Source organism: Nicrophorus vespilloides, unplaced genomic scaffold, assembly GCF_001412225.1.
Source record: "Nicrophorus vespilloides isolate i.1.1-1 unplaced genomic scaffold, Nicve_v1.0, whole genome shotgun sequence".
Taxonomy (NCBI): domain Eukaryota; kingdom Metazoa; phylum Arthropoda; class Insecta; order Coleoptera; family Silphidae; genus Nicrophorus; species Nicrophorus vespilloides.
In genome coordinates this window covers 335,184-361,043 of record NW_017100106.1, presented here as the reverse complement: position 1 = coordinate 361,043, position 25,860 = coordinate 335,184, and the positions used below count along the sequence as shown (strand labels likewise).

At 30.5% G+C, this 25,860-nt stretch overlaps 1 protein-coding gene and 1 non-coding gene across 2 annotated transcripts; one reads left to right on the top strand and one right to left on the bottom strand.

The window, feature by feature from the left end:
* Positions 1 to 11,324: 11,324 nt before the first annotated feature.
* Positions 11,325 to 19,016, bottom strand: LOC108568252 (insulin-like growth factor 2 mRNA-binding protein 3-A). Its single transcript, XM_017929226.1, has 4 exons — positions 18,842 to 19,016; positions 17,179 to 17,239; positions 11,371 to 11,427; positions 11,325 to 11,328 (listed from the first exon to the last, which is right to left on the bottom strand). Exons 1-4 carry the CDS (start codon positions 19,014 to 19,016, stop codon positions 11,325 to 11,327), a joined length of 297 nt encoding a protein of 98 aa, XP_017784715.1.
* Positions 19,017 to 19,472: 456 nt separating this feature from the next.
* Trnat-agu lies at positions 19,473 to 19,546 on the top strand. Its single transcript has one exon. It is a non-coding gene; the product is annotated as a tRNA-Thr (tRNA).
* The last annotated feature ends 6,314 nt before the right edge of the window (positions 19,547 to 25,860 follow it).

Here is a 25,860-nt window from a genome sequence, read left to right as displayed (position 1 = left end):
CTTGTATGTTCTTTGATGCCATCATGGATCAACATATTTCAGAAGCATAATTTTGCATGCTATTATTGTATGCTATTTGCTTTATTAACAAACTCTATATGCGGAGATATTCGATCATAACTGTTGATTGCTTTTATTCCCATGGTCATTCACTGGAGGGGTTGGTTGTTGCCTGGCTTTTAGAATTACCCTTATTTTCCTTTGTTTCAAGCAAGAATCCTTGACAATATCGTTCTTGAGTAAAGAGTCCTGTTTTATGGTTTAGGACACCTTACGTTAGAAGAGCTCTTCTTTGGAACATTTTTATTACTAGGGGCTTTTCAATATATCTATATTTATTTCTATTTGAAAACTATTTGTCTTTTTGTAAGTTCTTTCTTAAATGCTTAAAAATAATATTATTTGCTTTAACTTTTAAAAGTAACCTCTACCTATAGAAAAATAAAGTTTTTTTTAAAATTCATGTTTATGAATGAATAGTTTAAAGATATCTATGAAATTATCAACTAAATTATATAGCAGGTATTATTGTCGTGTATTTACACGACAATAAACATTATTTTTGTTATAAATTATACAAATTATATTAAAATCAAATTACATTTGTGGTATTATTGATTGTTTAAGATAATAATATATAAATTATGCTGGTGCTATTTATGCTATTTTATATATCAAATGAAAATCCATATATTTTAGCGAAATTTTATTTCAATTTTTTAATCATACCGGTCAATGAGAATAATTCCACGGAAATTCCAATAAACAGTTGTCATCATATTTTTGGCTGATGCAATCGTTTTGGCTTCTTCGAAACGTATTCATTACGTTGTTGTGATCGTTCTTTTAGTTTAGTGGTGGATAGTGATGGATCTAAAATGTTGTTGAAAAATGATGATTTGAACTTGTTGGTGTACTCGTATAGATGTGACTGCTTTTGATTTCAATTGAAAATTTTGGTGATTTTTATTTCATTAAGATTTTTTCATCGATATCATTTTTTTCTGTACAGGTAATATTAGTAATTGTTTGGAATTTAAATAGAGCAGCAGCGTCTAGCCGTTGAGATGAGATATTTAAATTAAAAGCAAACATTAATCTAAATAAAATCACGGCAAAATTGAAAAAAAATCTTCACTTCCATTGGAAATGGAAAAGCGAAAAGTGTACCCTCATCCCTCGTAATTCCTCACAGTCAACAAAAGGGAAACGAAAAACAACGAATACAAAAAATAATAATAATGAAACCGCAATCTACCCGAATGGGATATTACACGCCATTTTGTTGAAATGTTTAATTTTCATTCTTTCTGGAAAAACTTAATCCGACAAACCAACAAAAGGAGATACGCAAAGCAAATACTCGCGTCGAGTGAAAGTGGTCGCTTTCCAGCGAAGGGTAGGCAAGGGCCCAGATCAACTCTTTTCAAACGACGTGTGTTTAATTTTAATTAAAAATCTGCTTAAACATTAACAGAACAGTCGGAAAATTAAAACAAAGAAATAATGAATAGAAAAAAAAGAAATCAGTATGGTGGATGTGCATGCACCTACTGTTGTGCAGATACAGTAGGTATACAAATTTTAATATTTAATTGTGTTTTTATAACCCTCCTTCGAAACCGCAAAAAGGGTGGAGCTTTTCCCGACTTTCGTTTCATTCTTTGGATGTTGAACGTATAAAAATGAAATAAATGATAGGCGCATTCTCTCCGGTGGAGCACGAATTAAAATTTCGGGTTTCTGGTTATAGGGAATGGTGCCTCAATGTATTTCCGGTTTTGGGGGAGGGTTATAAAATAAATATACTCTACATGAGTGGTTCAAAAAAAAGGAGGCAATGCATGCGAGAGCGTAACGAATAAATGCAGAAAAGGTAGAAAGTTTTTTTATTTATTTGGATTTATGTTACATCACAAAATGATTAATAGATGGTAGTAGGTGGGTGTGAAAGCATGAAAATTGTGATTAAGTCGGCGGATTTTGCGAACTGTTTACTGTGTGGGAGATTATTTTTGATCATTCTTTTATTGTTTTTTTGTTTTTTTTTCTGCGCAATTTGCTACCTTGAAACACCATTTCTACACCAATAATTTTAACGTGCTGCACCGGCGCGCCTGCAAAAAGAAAACACACCAAAAAATGGAAATTATAGTTATTTTTGCTGGGGAATATCAATCTAAAGGTTGCCATTAATAAATCACTACTTTACTCTACTAGCAAGCAAACGAATCAACTACATGCGACTCAATCAAGTTTCGCTATTTATTTCAACTTTCTTGTTGATGACTCAATACCGAAAGGAAAGTAAAACAGGTACATGCATACATGTTGAAGGAAAGGGGTCGGCGTTCCCGGCACGCGAATGATTAATGTCGGCACGCATTTTGGGAACCGATACGCAATTAATATTTAAAACTGGCAATTTTGAATATTGCATTATTAATGTATGAAAATTTGCAATTATTTTAATGTGGCCCAAGCCATTTCTTTGTGTTTTAATCTATGCGGAGGAATGGAGCAGAGGCGAAATGGAAGATGCAACCTGCCCCGAAATATTTATATACATTAAAATAATTAGTCGCTCGCAGAAGCGAAAATTACCACGGGAATTTTAAAAGCTAAACACGTCGGGAGAAGAAAAAGATATAATAACATTCAGTAACGGCACCAATTATGAATTTCATCGCACTTTTTCGTTATAAATTACGTGTTTTGTATGTAAATTTTCCGCGGAATCGGCGAAGGGAGCAACCTCAAATACAGCTGCCAAAGAGAAACAGATTTCGCGTTATGTTCGAATATCGACATATGTCGGTTGCAACATTTTCTTTCAGTTAATAACAAATATTTACGATAAATAGAAAAAAACACATAACATATTAATACTTCATACTTCAATTATAAGTTATAGAAACATGTGTAATTGTGGATTTTATACATTACAGAATAATGTTTCATGAAATATCATGCTAAAACATATTTTATATGATCGGTCGGTCACAAAGCCAATATTGGTCGATCAAATAATTATGTTATTTTTTACGTAGGTAGATATATAAACATATTATGTATTTCAGACATTTCCCCCCACATAGACTACGAATATAACAAGTCGATCGCGACACATTTTTCAAATAAAAAGTAGAATTTTTGTGCACAAAAGTTGGCCACCTCTGTTATATAGCATGTTTTGTGTAATGGAGATAGTTTTAGTTTAAAACACCTTTACATAATAAAATAAGTTGTTTTTATGTATAGTAGATCGTAAAGAACTACTCGTTGTATGTATTTAGAGGCAAACTATGAGATAACTCGTAGTCACGTTGAACTTATTTTATTTACTATATATTTGATTTTAGAAATTCTTATTATTTTTTTATAATGTTTATATTAAATAGACGATATTATTTATTTGTATCAATTATTGAAACTTTATTTTAATTATCAAATTACCTTCGCTAATTGAATAAATCATCATCGGAAATCATCAGAATAATAAAAAATATATTTTTATACTACTTGAAATTATTCTACATATAAAAAAAAATCGAATCTTAAATTATATTAATAAAAGTGTAAATATGTATGATGCTTGTTTTCATTCAATTAAAAATAAATTGACACTGATATAATTTTAGGCAAATAATTGAAAGTTTGAGTCGGGTTTTTGGATGGTGCCAATGTGGAAAGTAAATTGTAATGTGGATGGAAATGTGCTGTCGCAAAACAAAGAGTATCGCCGTTTCAATCATTCATGAGTGGTATCCATTAGTTAATTCACTTATTCAACTTTAATGAGGGTATACGTAATTTATTTTTATTGTGCCCTTGGTAATTTATTAAATGTGCGGGTTTACAGCGAATAAATTTTTGCATTGCGTCAAAAGAGGATGCAGCTTTATCGCGTGAACACTTACTTGTTTATATGTTAAGCAAATTACATAGTACATTAATAATAAATTTATGAGTATATGCAGTGTTCCCGTTAATTTGATTAAATTATACTTGAGTTTGTTGCGCTAGGTTTATTCCAACTTAGTTACTTTTTCAAAATTACATAGATGTTAAATTAACTGTCATCAAATTCAAAATTGTACTTGAATCATTAAAACGACATATTTATGAATAAAATACCTAGAACAAGAAAGGGATCGCATTTCGAAGAGTTATGTTTCAAACGATTCACCGAAATGCAAGATTTTCGCAAAATTCTCAAAATAAAAAATACGAAAAAAAAAACATATCAGTTTACAATAATGACAAGCCAGAAACTATAAATTGTCTGAAAATATTACAAAGATTATGATGAAATTTGTAATTGGTATTTTTACATGCTTTAGCATTTATTTATTTTTACTTTTGGCGCGCATTTGAAAAACAGGACACTACCTATGTTATTTATGTTAGTTCATATGATGTGAACGTGTACCTTTATATGAACAACATAAATATGTGCATGTTATGGACATTAACTATAAGATTAACGATTATTCGCTTAGCATACAGCAAGGTAGTTATAATTTTTATTTCGAAAATTAGATATTTATCGGTTTGCTGGAATCGTGGATTTAACAAAAAATAATCGGCTCAGCATTTTGTCTACCTCTCCCGCTTTTATCGTTGTTGACTGAGAGCATTTTATGTTCGGCCCCTGGACGGTTGTTTGTATGTTTATTTATGTTTTTTTATTGTTATGGCTGCGAATGTGCGAGAGAGGAGGTAACGGGACGCATGGCTCTGACATAATAATCGTCATGTAAATGATTTGGCGCCCAATTGGCAGGGGTTAATCGTTTGAGCGCCATTATAACGAGTCGCAGATTAACGAAATGATTCGCCATTAAAAGCGTTCCAACGTACGATGCCGACTAACGAAAAAATAAACATAAAAACGGCAGCAAATCTCGTGTCAGCCGAAATGGGCATGAGCGAAGGGGTGTGGTTGATGCTGTTGCAAAAATAACAGCGACACAGGGTACCACCCTCGCACCTTTTCATCGTTAGGGGTGCAATGACTCTAAAAAGTATACGTGTCGGTCGGAAATCAGCAAACATTCTTGAATCATTCTTCGTGTTGCTATGCATAACTGCATTTTGTCCTTGGGATGTTTTGGAGGGAAACCGAAACCCACGCCGTGCCTCCCGAAAACGTACTGGATGGAGAGCTCTAGCTAAAGAACGTGCAGGAAAAAATCCGAATCAGTCATAAATCTATCTCTGTTTCTCGGCATCTGTCGATGCTGGCGAGAAAGCGAGAAGGGTGGATGTGTTGTTGTCGGAGTTTGGTAGGCCTTCTCTCCCTGTGCTTGCTTTTCTTTTTTTATCCTCTACTCCTTGTGCTGTTCTCTAGTGCTTGCGGGGAGGAGGCCCGGTGGGTGTCCGGAACTGGTCTCATTCCTTACCTTTCCTAACCCAAGCGAGGTTTCGCAGCTTTTTGCTACCTGCCCCCATTGTTACAGATACTGTTATGTATGTAGTGTATGTACGTATGCAGTAATCCAGCTTCTTTATTTGCCATGTCCATCATCAATTTCATGCAGTCTCTGTTTTATTCCCTTGGCCACTGACAGCACATTTTACTCTTGATACTTTGCAATTCAACGAACCCCCTTGTCCAATCACTCCAAAATACCAAGTACCATCATGTATATCTAAATTAACTTTATAACCACTTGAAAACCCAACATCTTTATTTATTTACAATGAATACTTAGAACTAGAATATTTAATAATAATTTCACAATCCACTAAATCAATTGTATATATTCTTAGCTACATATTGGCCTATTTATTTTATAAAATATTACTATTAATAATACAATAGTCCAATATCAGGACAAAATACTTATTGCGTATTGATATTAAACTCTATTTTATAAAACTAAAATTGAAAAATTGTTAACGATTCGCAACTATTGAAATTAACCGGTAAAATGATGCCAAATAATCTATGATATTCTAATCTAAAATATAGTAATCACCAAAAGAAATGATATATTCATAGTCTTTCTGTTGGTAAACTCATATTTTAAAATAAATTAAAAAATGTCAACATTAATAAATCAATAATAAAATATTGAAGTTTATCTCAAAATTTAAATGCTGAATATAAATAAAGTTTATAATTTAGGGTTAGGGTCAATAATAATGGCCTACGGAATCCATTTTATATAAAATGTAATGCATATATTCTCTATAAAATAGTCGATTATATTCTCGATATTATTGTAAAATTTTCTATTGAATAAATAGTGGTATATAAAAATCTAAGAAGGGTAGTTTTGTGTACTTATTTATGTGAAGTTTGTTAATAAAAGATGATATGTAATATTAGCTTTACATATAGCATATATATACGGTGGTTTATTGAAATTCCGCGTAACCGAAATAGGCATAAATTTACATATAAAAATTTGCAAACAAAGGAAAAATAATTTCGTGCCTGTTTGCGAGCCCAGGTAATAAATTCTGTTAGAAAAGAATTTGGCAAAATTTTATTTAAGAATAGAATTCTTCTCGTATTTTCTTTTTCGTCTTCGTGTACATGTGTGTGAGTGTTTGCATTCAAAAAAGAAGGGGCTCGTGTGAGTATGTTTGAGGCAGGTAGAGGAACAAATGGGCCGAAGGGTCCGTTCCCCATTCTCCCCCTGCTTGGAACGCCATATTTATAGAATTCTAGGAAAAATCGAGGCACGCCGAATTTTCAAAAGGGGAATTACACTTTAGCTGTAATAAAATTTAAAAAAAAGTATATATGCAAGCAACAAGAAGTTCCTCCGTGTATTTCGATGCAAACAATCATTATCCGAAATAAACAAACAAACGTGTCGTGCGATCTGTAATTGAACTAAACCACACGTACTTAAAATACTTCAGCACTGTTCTCCGCTGCAATTTCCGAGAAATTATTTAATTTTTGGTTTCGAGACCCCACAATTTATTATTCAATAAATATCTTGAGACTTTCACTTGCGGATAAACAAAAAAAATCGGAAAAATATTATTTCAAATTAAAGTTGTTTTATGTAACGATGCGAACGCAGATGGCGCTTCCGTACAGATGTTAATACAATAAAAAAAAGAACTACAATTTGCAGAAATCCTTCGTGAAAAAAAGGATATAATCTTAGTAATACAATGAGAATGATATGTAATTCTTACATGTCGAAATCCATAAATACATTCTTTAAATAAATTAAGAAAAAAGGGGTGGAAAAACAGTTGGTCCAGTGTTTTTGATTGGTTGTGACAGTTTACTTCTAAGTTGATTTAAAATTAGGAAATTGATTAAAAGTTGATGGAAAGATGGTTGGTTTATTTATTTTTAGTAATGCTACTTAAACATATATATAAAACTAAATATAACCTGGCGATTCATATTATTTGGCGGATGATTTAGAACTAGGAAATAGCGCATGTGGTGTTTGTTAGAGGATGTAGGATCGATATTCGTTTTTTTTTTGGCAGCAGTCGGAGACAAGATGACAAGAAGGAATATGACCACCTGCCGTGCAACCTGCAATTTGCCGTTTACGGGCGTTTAACAAGCACCGGAAGTGTTTAGACAAAGGACCCCCCTTATATTCTAATCCGCCGGGCGGTTTTCTCCCGGTAACGAACTTAGAATCGGCGCGTTCCATTTCGCTCCGTCCCTCTTCCAGTCTCTCTCTTACCCCTGGTGCTGAACGTTTTTGGAGTGGATTGAAGAGAGCGGAGGATGGGGAGGACGACAGGGAACATTCTTCTCGGCACAAAAAGCCGCTGGGTATAATAAAGAAGAAGTAGAAGTGAAGATAACATTTGCACGAGGTGAAGTAGAAGAGCAACCAAAAAAAAAAATATATATATACAGAGAGATGAGATGAAACGGACCTTAGGCTTTACCGTTCGCCTCCGAATAGTTGATGCTTGGGGGATGGGAAGGCTGCATTTCGGTGTGCAGGTATATGTGGCACTCGAAACGGAAGATAAAATCGCAAGAGTCAAAGCGAAACGTTGCTTATGATTAGTTGGAGATTTTGAAATACAACAAAAGTTATTTGAACAGTTAGAGAACTTTAAGAAGAAACTTCCATTATGTTTGTTTTTGTGTCTTCTTTGAACCTTTTTAATGAGCATCTACATCCAAAAGTTGACCTTTTTTTTTATAAAGAAAGGTTTTGAAATACCAGACTGAATCAACATATTAAACCAGTGGTTCCATTTTTTTTTTCTTTGGCAAAACTCATAACCAAAACATTTTCGTGTAACTGTTACAATGGTATAGTTAAGTATTTGCCCTTTCTCGATTTTCAGTGAATGTTTATAACTGTCGTGATACATCTAGAAAGTACTCAAAATATGTTGCTTGAGAACTGTTGATATTCTCTATAGAAGAAGCATCTACTAATATCATAAACAAAAGAATACATATTTTTTTATTTAATAATTATTTTTTTATATAACATTATTCATAGCTGTGTCGATTGTCCTTCACCTCTCATTATTTTTAGTTTTGGAATTTTGATTTAATATAAACAAGTGTAATTATTTTAATAATGTGTAATGTATGTGACATTAATTATAACTCATTGAATATCCCAGTTGGTCCCATTGTTGAAGATTATTCATATTATGTATTTTGTTTATATGCTTATTTATTTTCTTTACTATATATTTATTTTGTTATAAAATAATAATTATTATTAATATATTATATTTGATAATAAAAAAATATAATTTATTGCATACATGTAAACAACAGTATTTCCGCCCAATTACACTGATTGAATCAAATTTAAATAAAAACAAGTCAATTTTCATTCACGGTTAAACTGATATTTATGTAGTGTCTATGTTCTTCATTGCTTTTAATTTAATTTTAAATTACTTACGTAATAATCTTTCTTTTAACTATTAATTCAGTTATAACTTCGGGTTTAAAATAAAATTATTCCGGTTTTTGATTTATTGTCACAATTGTTATAAAAATATTAATATATAATCACGGATTACCTAACTACTGTATATACATTCATCAATTTAGATTAAACTAAAACTTGATGATTCTACACTAACTTGAGTTTTCATAACTACTGTTATGAAACCGAGGCTGCGTAAAGTCGAGATATGCAAATTCACAAATCCTAAGTATCTTGATTATTTATTCTAAATTATACGTGGAAGTTAATGGATTAAAGCCAAACAAACCGGAATTAGTTTTGAAAATAGTTGTTGACTGACACAGTAGGCGACGAGATTTACGCGCAGTGCTGTTTATATTCTGCCCAAACCTACAAGTCTCAACTAGAATATTGTATATTATAAATTGATCATAACTTAAGTAAGTGAATTAGTTAAAAATAAAATAATATTATTAAAAAAATCATTCCTATATCATCAAACCTAGTGTTTTTTTTAGCAATTTCATAATAAATTATATTCATTACTATATTTATTTCAAAAAATAAAAAAATATCTTCTCGAGAAAAAAAAGAAGATAATTTATTGTTCACTTTTTATAATTGGCAATAAATAAACTCACTTATATCTTCGAATTTTCATGTGTCAATTGGTAATATATTTTATTATGTATTGAAGTAAATACTTATATTATGATAAAAAAATACTGGATGATAATCTTAATATTGTACTGAGTTATTGTACGGATAAAACCAAACTCTTGCACTATGTTTTATAAAATCATAAATCATATTTTTCTCACTAAAACCCTCTTGATAAATGTTGCAAAACTTAGTATCTCCTCTCTCGACGTAAAATTTAGACCTATTAAAAATTGATTCCTATAGAAACTGTCTGAGAAAAAATATATTCAAAACAAATTATAAAATTCACATTTACAGTGGAACCTCACTTAACGAGTTTAATTCGTTCCAACATTTCCGGATTTTTACTCGTATAGAGAAACAAATTCAAAAATACTCATATGTATACACAAATTTTAAAAATGATCTAGCAGACGCGGGACTTCTCATCGTCATTCTCATGAGTCATTTTACATACAATTCATCTTGCTCGTTAAGCGAAGTTCCACTGTACTTTCTGTTGATTAACAATTGTATACAGCTAATAAATCGATGATCTGTGCGTAATTTGACTAGTATTTTATAATAAGAAGGAAAGTAGTTGAGTGGATTGTAGGTTCATAATAAGAATAATGTGAATTAGAAGATAAACTTAAAGACAAATAAAACTTTAGGCAAAACAACTTAAATTTTAGTGAAGAAATATTTACAGAATTGAAACAAAACAATCCGTTAAAATATTGAAATATTTAAACCTGGAAATTTATACCAGATTGTTAAATATACCATGGTTCCTTTCATGCTTCAATGTAGTATAAATATAACGTCCAAATATAACCAGTTGAAGATGCAATCGACAGAAGATAGCTTTGAATGACACAAAAAAAAACAACTTAACTCAACGATTGAAGTATTTTAAATTACTAGATTTATCTTTCAGATTTCATAAGTAAATAATATAAATTGAATTGGATATGTTAACTGTTGAAATCACTAAAAATATAATATATTAAATGTAAAATGATATAATTTATATATATGATGTGTAAGGTTTTAAATTCGTACTATAAGACGCACCTTTTTACATAGAATTTATACAGAATTTTTCCTAGAACTAATCAAATCCCAAGTTTCGAGAGCGCTAAATGTATAAAGCCCTTTGCGTAATTCGATAATAGTTATATCAATCAAAGTTTATTTAGGGCGAGTGAATATGTATGTATACTCAGAGCAAACCCTACGCTGTTGCGAATGTGAATCCCAAGCTCAACTTCTCCGACAACGTGGGGTCGATAAATGCGACTACGCACAAGGATAGAAGACAACCCTAAGGCCCTTTTGGTACCAAGGACGCCGTCTCCGCTTCTCTGACACACATCCGAAATGTCAACGAATGAACTAATTAATAGTATTAGATCTCTTTAGTTTTCTTTCCTATGCTGTCTACGCTTTGCATAGACCCTCTCGTTAAGTGGAAATTGGGGAGCCGAATGGAAGCATTAGAGTTGAGGACGACGGACTATACCTAATTTATACGCTGTATCCATCAATTAGGGCCATTTGTACATATAATTCGGAAGCATGGGCGTTTGGTTGCATGCGTGAGTATATGTATGTATGTGTGTGTTGAATGTCTACAGTTTTAACATTTGCGTTATCGATTCAGACGTCGCACAGGTCAATAAGCTCCATGCAAAGGGCCAATGCTTTCTATATATGAATGTGCAAACAGTCATGCAAGAATCACTTGAATGAATGAATTAATAATTGAAGCGCATCTAACTAATATAAGCGTCTCTATCTACAACAAATGAGATAATAATTATAAAAAAATACGACTTACATCCATCCGTTTCCAACTTGAACACTAGAGGTTTCGCTCAGTCCAGTAATTGACCCTCTAAGAAAACAAAAGAAAGCAATGGCATTATTCAATTTAATACAATTATAATAAAACACTTGGAAGCCTGTTAAAGTGAATAAATACTTAATTACGTTAAGAGAAAAGTTGTCCGGACGAATTGAGATAGTGAGAAAAGAAAGACGTGCGACTGTAATTATAAGTGAATGAAAATGAATCGATGGATGGGATGGGAGGCTATATGAACAGGTGTAATTGAAGATCTTTTTCTTTGCCGTTCCTTCGCTTCTTTTATATTTTTTTGGTCTTATTATTTATTTTGGTAGGCATCGATGGGCACGTGTGCCTTCCTGCGGCCAATTCGGCACGTGAAGAGAATTCAGCCGGTCTCACTTCAGCAGCAGCAAGCGGCGAGCATCTGCCCCTCTGTCCAGGACGAAAACCAATATTTGGATTGAATAATTAAAGCCTTCATTTGCAATTTCAATCCCGCAATTATCGCCGTGAGTACAGACCATATACGACTGGTACTTTATACCGACCTCTCTTCTTCTACTTGATAATTCACCAATATGCAATTACCGATTACCACGCTTTGCAAAATTTATACAATAATTACATCAAACTATACCGTTCCCCCCCTATGAAATATAACCGCTTCATTTCCATGGAATGCGTCGTTTTACGTAGGTTAAACGTTCAAAACGATTCCAGGATAATGACACACTTTATCATCAATTGAATCTGTATTTACAGTAAAACATGCACGTGAGACACCTTTATACATCTTTATTATTCATTCATTTTAAAAGAAAACATTTTCGTATTAATTTAAAACATATTGAATACGTTCATAAATAGTTTAATTTTGTTAATTTGATTAAAATAAGAAACCTAATATATTATAGTATCATAAATATGTTCAGGTCATTTGAAAATCATATAACAAAAAAAAACTTGTAATTTCTGTATAATATTGAGTTCCTAAAATACTCTGTTCATAAAAAAATAATAAAACTATAAATTTATTTTTATAATTAAAATATATACAGTGGAACCTTGCTTAACGAGCACCTCGCATAACGAGCATTTCGCTTAACGAGCAAAATTAATTGTAAGAAAAATGACTCGCTTAACGACCGACGTTTCGCATAACGAGTGACGATGAAAAGAGAGTTTTAAAACTTGTGTACACATATTTTGTGTGTTTTCGTTAAGCGGTTCCACTGTGTGTTTAGAACTATCAACAACTTACTATATATTAAATTTATATATGAATATTACAACATATTGTTTCACGACATCAAATAATGTTATTTTTTCCTGTTTTATATCATATCAGTATGCTTTGATTACACAGAAGTTTCAATTTATTTTGTTAATCTTAGATTCTAATTCGACCTAATTTTCTCTAATGAAATTCTTATAGTTAAAGATCGTCAGGATTTATATTAATTAAATCATTATTTTTCAACAGTTTAATTTTAATTTGTTGAAAGATAAATATAAGAGAATTATATAATTCTGTTTCTATCATTCTTATGGCATGTTGCAATTCATTAACTATATGATTGATTTACGATTATTATTATGCAATAGCGTTAAAACTTATTGCTCGTACAAACCATCTCTATTATACTATTATTTTTAGTCACTATTTTAAATATGAATTCTTGTGTATAACATAACATGAATTTTGAGATTTTTTCCATATTTGTTTATAATATAAATAGTATTTTCATACTTTAATAAAAAAAAAATACATTAAATATTCTTATTACAGTGAATAATGTTATAATAATTCAAAGAAAATGACACTAATTGAGTGGAATTTAAAACTCATTGACGATAATCGTGTCAGCTAGGGTCCATCGTTTACTTTACGTTTCAGAGATTACGAAATGTAAATAACATGTGTCGAGGTACTTTGATTGTACTTGTTCAGTGCCCATTGCCCACTCGAGATCAATAGAATCACTATGAGAATGAATACGCTTTAGTTGAGTAACAAGGCAACATATTTCAGATTAATTCAAGTTAGGAATACAATATTCAATCATATTAATTTAATTATTTGTCTCCAAATATTTTTTAATGATTCTAAAAATATTTTGATACTTCAATTTAATAATATGTTTTACCTAAACACGAAATTATCTGTAAAAACTACTTTATTGATAATTTCGTGCTTTTTTTTTAGGGACTTTATGAGGTTTATGAAAGAATAATGTAACAAAATCTAATTATAGATTAGTGAGTAATTAATAGTTTATTCCTTTATTTGTTTTGACTATAAATTTATTAGGTGTATAATCACATCCTCAATATCCCAACTGTCGTTGCAATGTTTGTGCAATGACGACCCCATAACTAATGACCATAATTATTCGGCAGTTGTTCGGGGCGAAAATAAAGAAAAATAAAAACAAGCCGAAACGGTGCAAAAATCACGTGCATTAATGCCGTTTCTCCACATATATATATTTTTTGTAAAATTTCGCTCCACCCCGACACACGTTTCGCGAACGATCGTTCCTCCTCATCATCATCATCATCAACATCCCTCCACCCCGAATAAAATTGGCCGATCGCGATAAGTGAATGGGCAATTTGTAGCACAGGAAAATGATGGAAATGAAATGCATTAATAAATAATAAGATGGCGCACCTGTCACAACTGGAGGCTCCCCCTTTTAAAATTTCTGTTTTGTTTTTCTTTCTGGTCTTTAGCAAAAAAACAAGGGGGAGTCGTCTCCACGGTAAATAGGCGCATCTAATCAAAAGCATGGCGAAAATATTCTTCTGGACTATTCTCTTCTCCGCCTATTTTTTTTCTTTTTTCAGGCTGCAGGTGTTTCGGCCGTTTGGTGCACCATCCACCCTATCCAGTTTCGTTTCAGTGTGAATTTATCGGATGAATTTTGCGTGATAATTTTTGCCGGTTCCTTCCTTGGTGAAGGAGAGGAAGACGAAAAAAAAGAAAGAAAAACCCGTTATACGCAAAGGGAAACGCAGGAGAAAGAGAGGAAGGAACGCGCGCGCGAGCCAAGTGGGCCCGAAAAAACGGGGGCCAAAAGGGTGATTGCGTCATGATACCGAAGTAGTACCAATATCATGGGCACGTGCTACAAATATACAGGGTGACACACAACTGCAATAGCAGAGTCCGCACATACCACAGCCAATTCGCTAAAGTGGTTCGACAATCATCTTAATTCGGATAGAGAAATATGTAAATTGATGGCATATGAAATTAATTAATTTTACCCTCTTAAACACGTAGAGATCAAGAACAAGTTACGCAAAAACATTTTAATCGAAGCCGTACAACAAATATAAATTGTTAATCATCGCTATATATTCTACGTATTTAAGACAAGGAGTGAGAGTTTGTATGCAAAACAACATGTTAATATGAGACTTGTGGATACAATTAACCGTAATACCTTAAATGCCTTTACATCAACCGGTATTTTTATTATATGACAAGAGCTTAAATTATTATGAAATATACAAATTGTTTCACCGACAAAGATACATATCCAAATCGATTTTTTGTAATAGCAATTTCATTAACATATTAATGCATATTTCCAAGTAAGGTGATAAGAACCATAACAATTTTTATCTTATTAAATGGAGCGACCACTCAAAAAATTATTGATTATTTAAGCGAAGTGTTGTAAATTAGAAATACATTCATTGCATTACTCCTAATTTAAATATATGAACTTCGAAAGTTGTTTATTATTTACTTTGCAAGGTAATAAATCTGTATTAAACATTTGAAGTGTTTTTATCCTAAAATATATTTCTCGTTAAAATGTACGATTTATTGAATAATTAATATTATATAAATATTAATTAAATAAGAATTATATCGAATAATATAAGAATATATATAAGAATTATTGAATATTGTTCATTATGAAGATGTTAAACAAAATCAAATTTTAAGGAAAACCATCTTAAGAAAAGATATATCATCTTTAAGTTAAGTTTCAGAAAATCTATTGGTTTTGAATAATCAATTTGAAGTTATTGTAATTAAAATATAGAAATTATACAAACTTTTATCGTTATATATGCTTGTAGCGTTGCTAAGAATCAAAAATAAAATGACATTTAATAGATTTGATGAAAAAATAAGTTTTATATGATAAAATTCTCATAAGCCAAATTTAATTACGATACATATTTTATCTTCAAGATTTGATGAAGACTAAATGAATCATGCATTTCTAGACACTTATAAAAAAAGTCAACAATGGACTTATTACCATCGATTTATTATTTTATCTCTCTTTCAAGAAAGAGTAACAATTGAAAAATTGAGTTAATAATAAATTAATATTAAAAAAAATCTTTACATTATTTTTTTATAAGATCATATTTATCTTTGATAAATAATAACTGAATTTAGTATTTGTCATGAAAGTAAAATATCGAACTTAATTTATATATACATAATATGTGCATTAGCAAAATTTCAATAATAATTAAATAAATAATTTCGAAATAATTAAAATATATGTTTAGCTCAAAATATAACTTGGAATAATAAATATCAAATCAACAATTAAAACTTAAACATTAATACATAATCTAACATTAAGAATAAATTAATAACTTAATTTTATTAATATTCTTTGATAAATAAAATATGATTTAGTTAATTAAAATTAACTGTATTATATTTCTTTTATTATTTTAAAAGTAATTATTAATATTTTAATTGAATGTTTCGGATAATTACTTTTTTTCATCTCATCGACATGGATACATTATCGATGAGATGAAAAAAAGTAATAACCAGAATAATATGTACGAAATTTCGTTGTAATGACGAGCTGTTTTTTTTTATTGTTTGTACTCCTGTCGGTATTTAATTTGTGTAAATCACCCTGTATATTGCGAACGTGTGCGGATCGCATCTGCCCCATAATCTTGGACCCATCATTGCACCTGATTCATGCGAATGCCATAAAAGTAACCATTTACAATTACCAAGATAACCGCTGGTGTGAGTGTGTGTATATATATATACATGTGTGTGTATGTCACCATACGTACGTATCACGTTCATGTAGGCTTGTATGTCATTTCGAGCAGATGCCACATATGTGATGCGGTTTAATTTCGCAACGGCAGCCCGACCGACGTCTCTCTCGACCCCAAACAAAATGGTAATTGGTCAATCACATTTCTGATTTTTTTAATATTTACGATTTCAAAAATGAAATAAAAAACAATAAATAAATTTCGTTTAACACGTTGACTGCCAACTACGAGATAACTCGTAAGTTTGCGTTATTTCCTAGGACGATAACTATGAGTTAACTCGTAGTTTGTTTAATTGCCATATTTATACAGCTACTATCAAATTCGTAGTATATTAGTGTAAATATGAATAGATAGCCTCAGAGAGGACAGCAATAAATCAAGGAACATATTACAAATATTCTGGCCAGAATATTTATAACTTGATGAACAGCATCATACTTTATATTGATTCTGACTATGTTGATGTAAGAAGCTTCGTTATTTTACTTACTCAAAAACTAACAATATGAATAGGTGTTTAAGATTATAATATTCGTCAAAATAATGAATAAAGCAGATAAATCTCAGTATATTAACATATATAATTTTATACTATATATTTAAATATATTGGGAATTATAAAATTACCTCCTTTAAATAGAATTACTTATATTTAGTAAAAAAAAGACAATGATAAAAGTATAGAAACATTTCAAGGTCAGTAATAGTTAACATTGATTGACTTACCTCTTTTTACCAGAAGCCACTGACGGTTCCACAACCAAAGATGCTCCATTGAAAGAAAATCCTAGAAAACATTTTTTTTATGAGTTATTGACGTTTTATGTTTTGTTTATATATTTTATAAACTAGAATATTTTATTGATTTTTTTTTTAATATGTTTGAATAATTGAAAAAATAAATATGCTTATAATACGTAAGATGCAAGATGTGTAATTTATTGTACTTCCATAGATGATTCACAAAATATAATATAATGGCACTCTGGTCAAAAAAGGAATAACTAATATCAAATACTTGAGGATGCATATTTATGACAGAAACCTCTTAACAAGTTAAAATTAGACATAATTTGTCATTTGCATCATTAATTTTCATGAAATTAGCTGTCTTTAGGACTAGGTAGAATACAGTGGAACCTTGGATTAGTAGTAACTATGTTTACGAGATTTTTGCTAAACAAGCACATTTTTGGTAACTTTATAAACGAGCGAGTTATTGCAATATCTATACGCTTTGTCAGCCAAAGATAAAAATATTGAAAATGCATTGATAATATACTAACGATAAAGTTTAAAATGAATACAAAACACAATTACTTCCATAGAACCAATAATAATTATTACAACAATCACATCTAAACAAATAAAAAAAAAAAAATATGTTCAATTGTTATAATGGCCTTTTTATCCCTCTTGAACTATTTAATTAAAAAAATCTCAAAACGGTGTTTCAAAAATATATAAAACGCATAAAATAATAATAATATGGAGTACATATTGAGAACATTGCAATTAAAATCAAACCGTTGAGAAAATCCACATTTTCTATTTCCGTTTTAGTAATAAGCTACCTTATAGTAACGAAGTATTAGACTAGATTCAATGTTTTCTTTTGTCATATACCTGAAAATATTTATATATTTATTATAAAATTTTATAAAATTATGCTTTTAAGGATTAAGTTAATGTTTAATATATTGAGTTAGGTAAATCAGAAAGAAAAAGTAAAATTTTGAGTAAAAAATATTAATGTCGAACAATATGCAGAACCTCCTAGACAAACATGATTTTAAAAATATGATCACTTTATTAATTCGGTGAAATCAAGTTGTAAAAAGACTAAATCAAAATTATTTTCTAGACTAAAATTGCTTAATGAACAATAGTGAGATGTTTGTCATTTTTCTATTTTTTTATATTAAAAAAAAGTCATGTTGTAACTGGTGCATAATTGTCCTAGTGTTTACCTATTGCAATTGTGCACCAGGGGTTTTTCATATTTGCAAAGTGTTATTTAGAAAACTCCTTGAAGCAAATTGTTTTGTGTGCATGAGGTGGTCATGGCCATGTGTAACAACACCCTGGGCTCCACCGAAATATAATACGGAGGCAAGAAGAGAAGAGAAGAAAAAAATAATAACGAGGAGAAAAATAAAAACCGGCTCCGGATTGAATGAGAGGAGAAGAGAGCCAAGAGGCCACTTTACCTCTCCTGCCGGTCGGTTATTTATTTTCAAATAAATATGATATCAAAGATATTAACAAGCGATGATGTTTAGTTCGACGACAACTGTTGCGAATTTTGAGATAGTTTTATGCATTGTCAACAACTATGTTTTGAAGTTAAGTTCTTTTGTTTGGACTGAAGGTGTGTATAACAACTTACCATTCAGTTTGTCGATGGCCTTGTCGGCCGACGATTGATCCGAGCAATCGACGAAAGCGTAACCTCCCCGTTTGACGAGGATGTTCGTGCACGAGAGGTTCTGCTCCACGAAGAGCTGACGGAGACTCGTCTCCGTCGTCTCAGCCGGAAGATTTCCTATGTACAACTTGCTCATCGTGATCGGCGTGATCTTAACCGTTGCCGTACTCATAGACAATTATTTATTTTTGAATCACAACTCACTACTACTTTTCCAATAATGTTTGGGACGAATTGTGGTCGAGGTTTTCTGTTGTGTTTGCTTTGTATTTTTTTACTACTACGGGTTTGTTTGGTCAAACGGAATTCTTGAATGGAACACGCTCGCAAAACGCGTAAGACAAACTTCAATGTCATGCGCAAAAAAAATACAAACGACAGCAGCACGGCACGAATTACTTTACAAATTAAAAAATACGATTATTCAATGCGTTCTGACATTTTGGATGTGCATCTACCACAATTCGCATCACTTCGTACGTCACTATTCTCAGAGCCCTCTGGAAAACCGTCTTTGGTGTATTAGAAAATTCAAATTTTGCCGCTCATTTTTTGACAGGCCGGATTTGTAAATTTGGCAATTTTATATAACGGCGCCGTGGCTTAGTTGGTTAAAGCGCCTGTCTAGTAAACAGGAGATCGGGAGTTCGAATCTCCCCGGGGCCTAGACGTTAACACATAGCGGCAAATTTTTTGCATACATTTTTAATAAATTATAATTCACAGAAAAAAAAAAGTTGCTTTACAAGAAGAAGTATATTAGATAACATTTTAATTAAGAAACAATTATATTTTCTGAGCAGAAACATTTTTTTTAATCTAATTGTAATTTTATAATTAAATTTTTTTGTATATTTGTGTATAAATGTTGTAATAAATATTGTCATTATTATTAATGTTTTCTGTAATTATACATGAGAAAATTAATTAAAGTATCATTGATTATTAACATAGAAGTACCAGTTACAATTAATTCCTATTCTTATAATGATTTTTCCAATTTTATTCTGAAAATAATCGCATAGGACTAACTAAGAATAACTTAAAACGCAAAACTGGAGTATACAGTCAAATCTCCCCGGAATCTAATACTATTCTTCATCAAATATCTATTATATTAAATAAAATTTTAATGTAAGCTATTAAAATTTACTAGTAAAATTATAAAATATAAATTTCACTTATTTTTACAATTGTTTTATAAAAATCAATTTGAATGGTAAAATATAAAATAAAAATATCATTAAGTATATAATATGCACTCTATAAATTATAATATTAGTTTTATTTCTACTCCAGATTTCTACAATTTAAATTTAAATTAATTGATTAAATATTCATTTTAAGCAAATTTTTAAACATTGTAACAAAAGGGCAGATAGACCAAAGGGCTGTTTAATTTAATTTTTGTTATTGTATTGGGTTTATATTCTGATAATTTATTGTTGCAATAAATATAATTGTTATTGATATAACAATATTAGTTGAAAAAAAAAATGAAAAATAGAAATATGATCTGTGGAAAGATTGCGGTCAGTTTCCCTTTAGATAAGTATAAACAATTTTTACTAGAAATATGCCATTATCTATATTATTATTAATGTAATTTTATGTTTCTTTCTATAAATATTGTTCTTATTATCGTTTTTAAGTTTTCCACTGAAATTCAGTCTTTATATACTATAATAATTATCTTTATTGTAACAATATAAAATAAATAGATTTGCAATCACATACATGATAAAACAAAAAAAAACTCCTACAAAGGTCTATTGACTACACAGAAAGATATTTATTTTTCATAGAACTTTCTAATACATTTTTTTAATGAATTTGAAGAGGTTGAATAATAGATGAGAAGGATTTTAAAAGTTTGAAAAAAGTTATGAAGTTTTAACATGAAGTGGCACCATTGTAATGTTTTCTATAAGTGTGCATATGTACAGCCTGCTCAAACGATTCTGCTTGAGAAGATGCGCGTTTTAGGTTAATTCGAGTAGCAGTGAATTATGTATGTGCATTTTTGAATTTATTTTGTTTGGATGCACTTTCACATGTATTTTTTTTTATGCCCTATCCACCGCACAAAAATAGGTTTTACTGTATATAATAATCATTATGTTAGATTTTATTGTCTGACACGGGAGATATAGCAATAGCAATTGGTTATTGTCTGAAATTTTTCTAATTTTGAATTTTAAAAACAAATATATAACAATTATTCGATTCTTCTGGAAAACATTTTTTTAATGTTTTGCTAAATAATACTCTTGAATACTTGATTGAACAATATTTTAGATACTTTAAATGTATATCGATTTTGTATGAATGTCAGTTATTATTATTATATAATCCGTCGATCAATTTTTGTAATATAAACAAGTAATTTATATTTGAAAAAATAATTATTAAGAGATAATAATATGAAGGAAAAGGTCAAAATGTAACATTTGGTATGTTACATTAATACCAAGTTTATAGGGCAATAAATATTGGATACAGGTTTTCTACTAGCTATATATATCTGTAGTTTACACATGTTTACATTGATGCTAACGTTTGATATTACGTTCATGAAATGATATTTCTTAATAATTTGTTGACAATAATTTGCTTAATTATTAATTAGTATCAGTGGATTAAAATATTTTTATATTAATATATAATACCCATTTCAATTTAGAGATTCCCATGAATTATTTTGTTTATGTAATTTTTGAAATATTGCAAAATCATGAATTGTATCTGTAGATTCATATACTCTTTCACATAACAAACCAATAGATGATTAATTTTATTAACATACATTCAAATAATTTCCAATTTCGTAATATTTTCTTTTATTATTTCAACATATTGTATTTAACTAAATAATAAATTAACATAGAAGAGCACATTTTTTTAAATATTTGTTGAATGTGTATTACAATTATTTTAATTTAACAGAGCAGGACAGACTCCATAATAATATAAGTTAACATTTAATTAAAATTGAATTGTAGAGCGGAACAATTGTGGTCAATTGTCCTTTGTATGTATTTAAGAACAAATATTCAATACATTACGTTGTTATTGTTATTGAAATGTATTTATTTAATATTTACTAGGTATAATTTACATTTTGTAAAGTAATATCGTTTAAAATCTTTAAATATTAATATACGATATCTTTTAATGATATAAAGAATATATGTAATTCGATAGCATCAACGATCGATCTAAATTATATTGGGTAAAGTAAAAAGTTCTGAGCGTTTTTCTCTTTATTTCGACGATGAAATTAACAAAGTTAGGATTTTCAGATTTAGATCAAATATGCACCGTTTTGTTCGATAACTTTTGTCAATTTTGAAGGCAATTTCATAATTTTGCGATTGAAGGAATCCTCGTCTCTATTGGTAAAAAAATTGACCAGCTCGTTTTCACATGCCTCTCTCGAGGCCAGTTTTTTACCATCAAGAAAATTTTGCAAATACTTGAAAGGTGATAATTCCATACAAATTCTCGGAGCTTCTGGCGCGTCTTTAATGTTTTGTACGACCTGGTGATGTCTTGATGGAACATAACACCCTTCGTATTGGCCAATTCTAGACGCTTCGATCTGGTCAGTTGTTGACAGTATAGGTCCGAATTGAGTGATTCCTTCCAATTAGACCAAACACACAGCAATATCTTCTTCTTGGTTGGCTCATCGCGGTTGGTCCACGATCTTTTCGCATGTTGTTCTCGTTATTCATCACCAACATCCGCTTTAAAAATGGGTCGCTCCAAAAGATTATTTTGTGTCAATTCATATATCGGCATCCATATATCGAGCTTTTTCTTGAGACCAGCTTTATGCAGATGGTTCCAAATTGTTTTCTAGCTAATCTTCAGTTCCTGGGCAATGGAATAAGTGCTCGCATGTCCGACGCTCTCCATGATTTTAGCAACATTTTCAACGATTGGCCTACCACAGCATATCTCATCATCGACGTTCATATTACCAGAACAGAAGCATTGGAACCAACGCTTTGCTATTGCATTCGATACTGTATTGGGTCCATAAACAATACAATTACAATTTGGCCTGCTCCGCTTTTCTCCTTGGTCGGTGGTACTGAAGAATATATCGAATTTTCCCTTTATTTACCTCCATTTTAGAAGGCTCTAACACACAACTGGATTCACTAAACTCACGACTGTCAAATAACTTTTTTTAAAGCGTTATGTCGCCTTTAAGTCGCAGTATAGAATGAAAAGATATAACATATATATCGTGAGATACGGCTCACTAAACCATCTAACAAAAAACGCTCAGAACTTTTTACTTTACCCAATATATAATATTGGTTTGACGCAAGCAATTTTTTTTACACTAAATGTATTATTTACAATCTGCCATATGCTGGCAATAAATAAATAGTTTTGAGTATACAACAAAATATAACAATGAGCGGAATAGTTTACCATTGTAAAATATAAATAAATATTAATTTTAACAATAATCTATAAGGGTGTTATGTACTTTTAATCTATGGGGGATTTTACTATTGTCTTGCTAATTAATTGTAAGCCATTTAATATGTTATTTTTTATGTTAATAAATAATTGTTATATTAATACCTAAAATATAAATATGGAATAATAATCTATCACATTTCATTAACTTAAACTTAATTTTGTTTCTTAACAAATTATTACTAAACCCGAGTTATTAACAGATGATTCAGTTAGAACTGTACTGACATCTGTACAGTCTTTAACAAAATATATACAATATGCTATAAATTGACATAACATACACACAATTTATGTCATATTTAGCTGTAATTGACTGTGTTATGGTAATTCATGAATTGTTTGGACATTTTTGTATGGCTTCCTTGGAATTTGGATTAATGTGAAAGGATTATCGACGATTAAAGGGGCATAAGGAGATGTAAACGGCGGTTGTTTCCATTCAACCCCCAAAATGAGAAGTACGCGAGAAGGAGAGGAGGAAGAAGAAGAAGCGGATAAAAAAAGAGGAGTTGGAGCATAAAAAATATCTAAACGCGAACTGGTTTTGCACGCCCTACATACACATACTCGCACATACATACACGCACCTTTTCCACTTTGTCTTTCTCTGTCGCTCTCTCTCAATTTTGCGTCCCTTCGGTCCTCTATCATTCTCTGTCTTCCTTCCACGGGAGATGTAACATGATAAATCGATTTTTAAATGTGGCCACCATTCATCCAGTTCAATTGTTATGTCCCATATAGGCTACTTACAGTCTGTACCTTTCTATACATTTGGACATATACACTTTTGTACCGAACTCGTACAATAATCGTACCAATTATATCGCATACAATGATATTCATAAATAATACAAACAAACCATTGTTCTAGTTATATATACAGGTGAACATGCAAGTTGATTTGTTTGAATCGTTTAAACTTATATAACCAATTTCATTTATATCAATTTCTAGGTTAGGCAAGGTTAGAATATTATAGGATGCTGCTAATTTATTATTGACAATAAGGTTTGTGATGTGTATTTTCCTATAGTCAGATATATATTGAAAATATTTCAGTCGATAAGTGTAAAAGATTATATAAGAACTTCTAAATCTAAAAATGGAAGCATTAAAGCAGTGTGTCAAAAAAAAATAATTTCACAGCACATTGGGAAAGTAGAATTTGTTTTTATCTGAGTGACGGTTATTATCTAATATAAATATTTCCTATAAAAAGAATAATTTTGACATTACTTTGCATGGAATCTTTGAAATTTTTTGTACACAATTTCCACAATAGGGTATTTTGTCTAGTTTGCCGATACAAAATATATGTTTGTTTTTACTTATATGATGATAGAATACCCCCAATACAGTTTTATTGAATTTTACAAAAATGAACTTGCGAGATGCATAGGTTGCTATATCAGCACTACCCGATTGAAATGTAGAAGATAAAAATTTACATGAAAATAATAAAGACATTAGGAAAAGTCAGATGAAGAGCAGCAAGAAAATGAAGATGATAAACGACAAAAATCATACACAGTTCAGGTAGGTAGCGATGAACAACGTTGTAAACTTGAAAACTGTGGTTCGCGGACTCTATGCAAAAACTACCAATTGATTTTATGCCTATCTAAATTTCAAATTTGTTTAAAAAATTCAATTTTCAATATCTGTTAGATGGTGGCATTTGCCACGACTTCCTAGTTTCCATACCTATACTTGGTGAGATAGTTTTTGTATGAGTACCATACAATATTTTATGATAAAAAAAGATATTTTCAATATTAAAAATTCATGTCTAAAATGGCTAAATGAATTAATATACAAATTGTATACAGTAATACCTTGCATAGTGCGACTTAAATCAGTGCGGATTCACTAAAGTACGGTTTGATGGTTTCAAAAGAAACTAAATCATATTTATTTCGTATCTCTTTTTATGCGGGTTTACAGTCCTCGATTAGTCCGGTTTCTAACAGTAAGGATTAATGAGTTATTACTTTAGTAGATATTATTGATGTCTGTTATCTTCATTATTTTATGCTCAACTTATGACTAACTTTAGGAAAATACTGAATAAAAATACTGTAATGCTCGACAAAACGTACATTTGTCTATTAACATTTATCTCTATATACAAATGGATTTGTATCAAACTATATATATATGTTTAATAAAACGACGTAGAATGAAACAGAATAAGAAATTGTATATGTACGCAATAAGACGTTTTAAATGTCATTATTTGTGGCTGGCGCCGAACAATCAATATTACAATTATGGTGATTAAAAGGACTACAAAATGTACTTATAAATGGTATTATATATTTAAGGATTATTACACCATAAACATGTACAGTGAAACCTTGCGTAACGAGCCCCTCGCATAACGAGCATTTCGCTTAACGAGCAAAATGAATTGTAAGAAAAATGACACGCTTAACAAGCGACGTTTCGCATAATGGGTGACGATTGCGCGCCTG

Excerpts from the sequence above, each read along its gene's own strand:
- LOC108568252 (XM_017929226.1), bottom strand. The coding sequence starts at position 19,016 with ATGAGCAAGTTGTACATAGGAAATCTTCCGGCTGAGACGACGGAGACG. Across the intron at positions 17,240-18,841 it reads GGCCATCGACAAACTGAATG|GATTTTCTTTCAATGGAGCA; the intron begins GTAAGTTGTTAT and ends AATGTTTTCTAG. Across the intron at positions 11,428-17,178 it reads GTGGCTTCTGGTAAAAAGAG|AGGGTCAATTACTGGACTGA; the intron begins GTAAGTCAATCA and ends TTGTTTTCTTAG.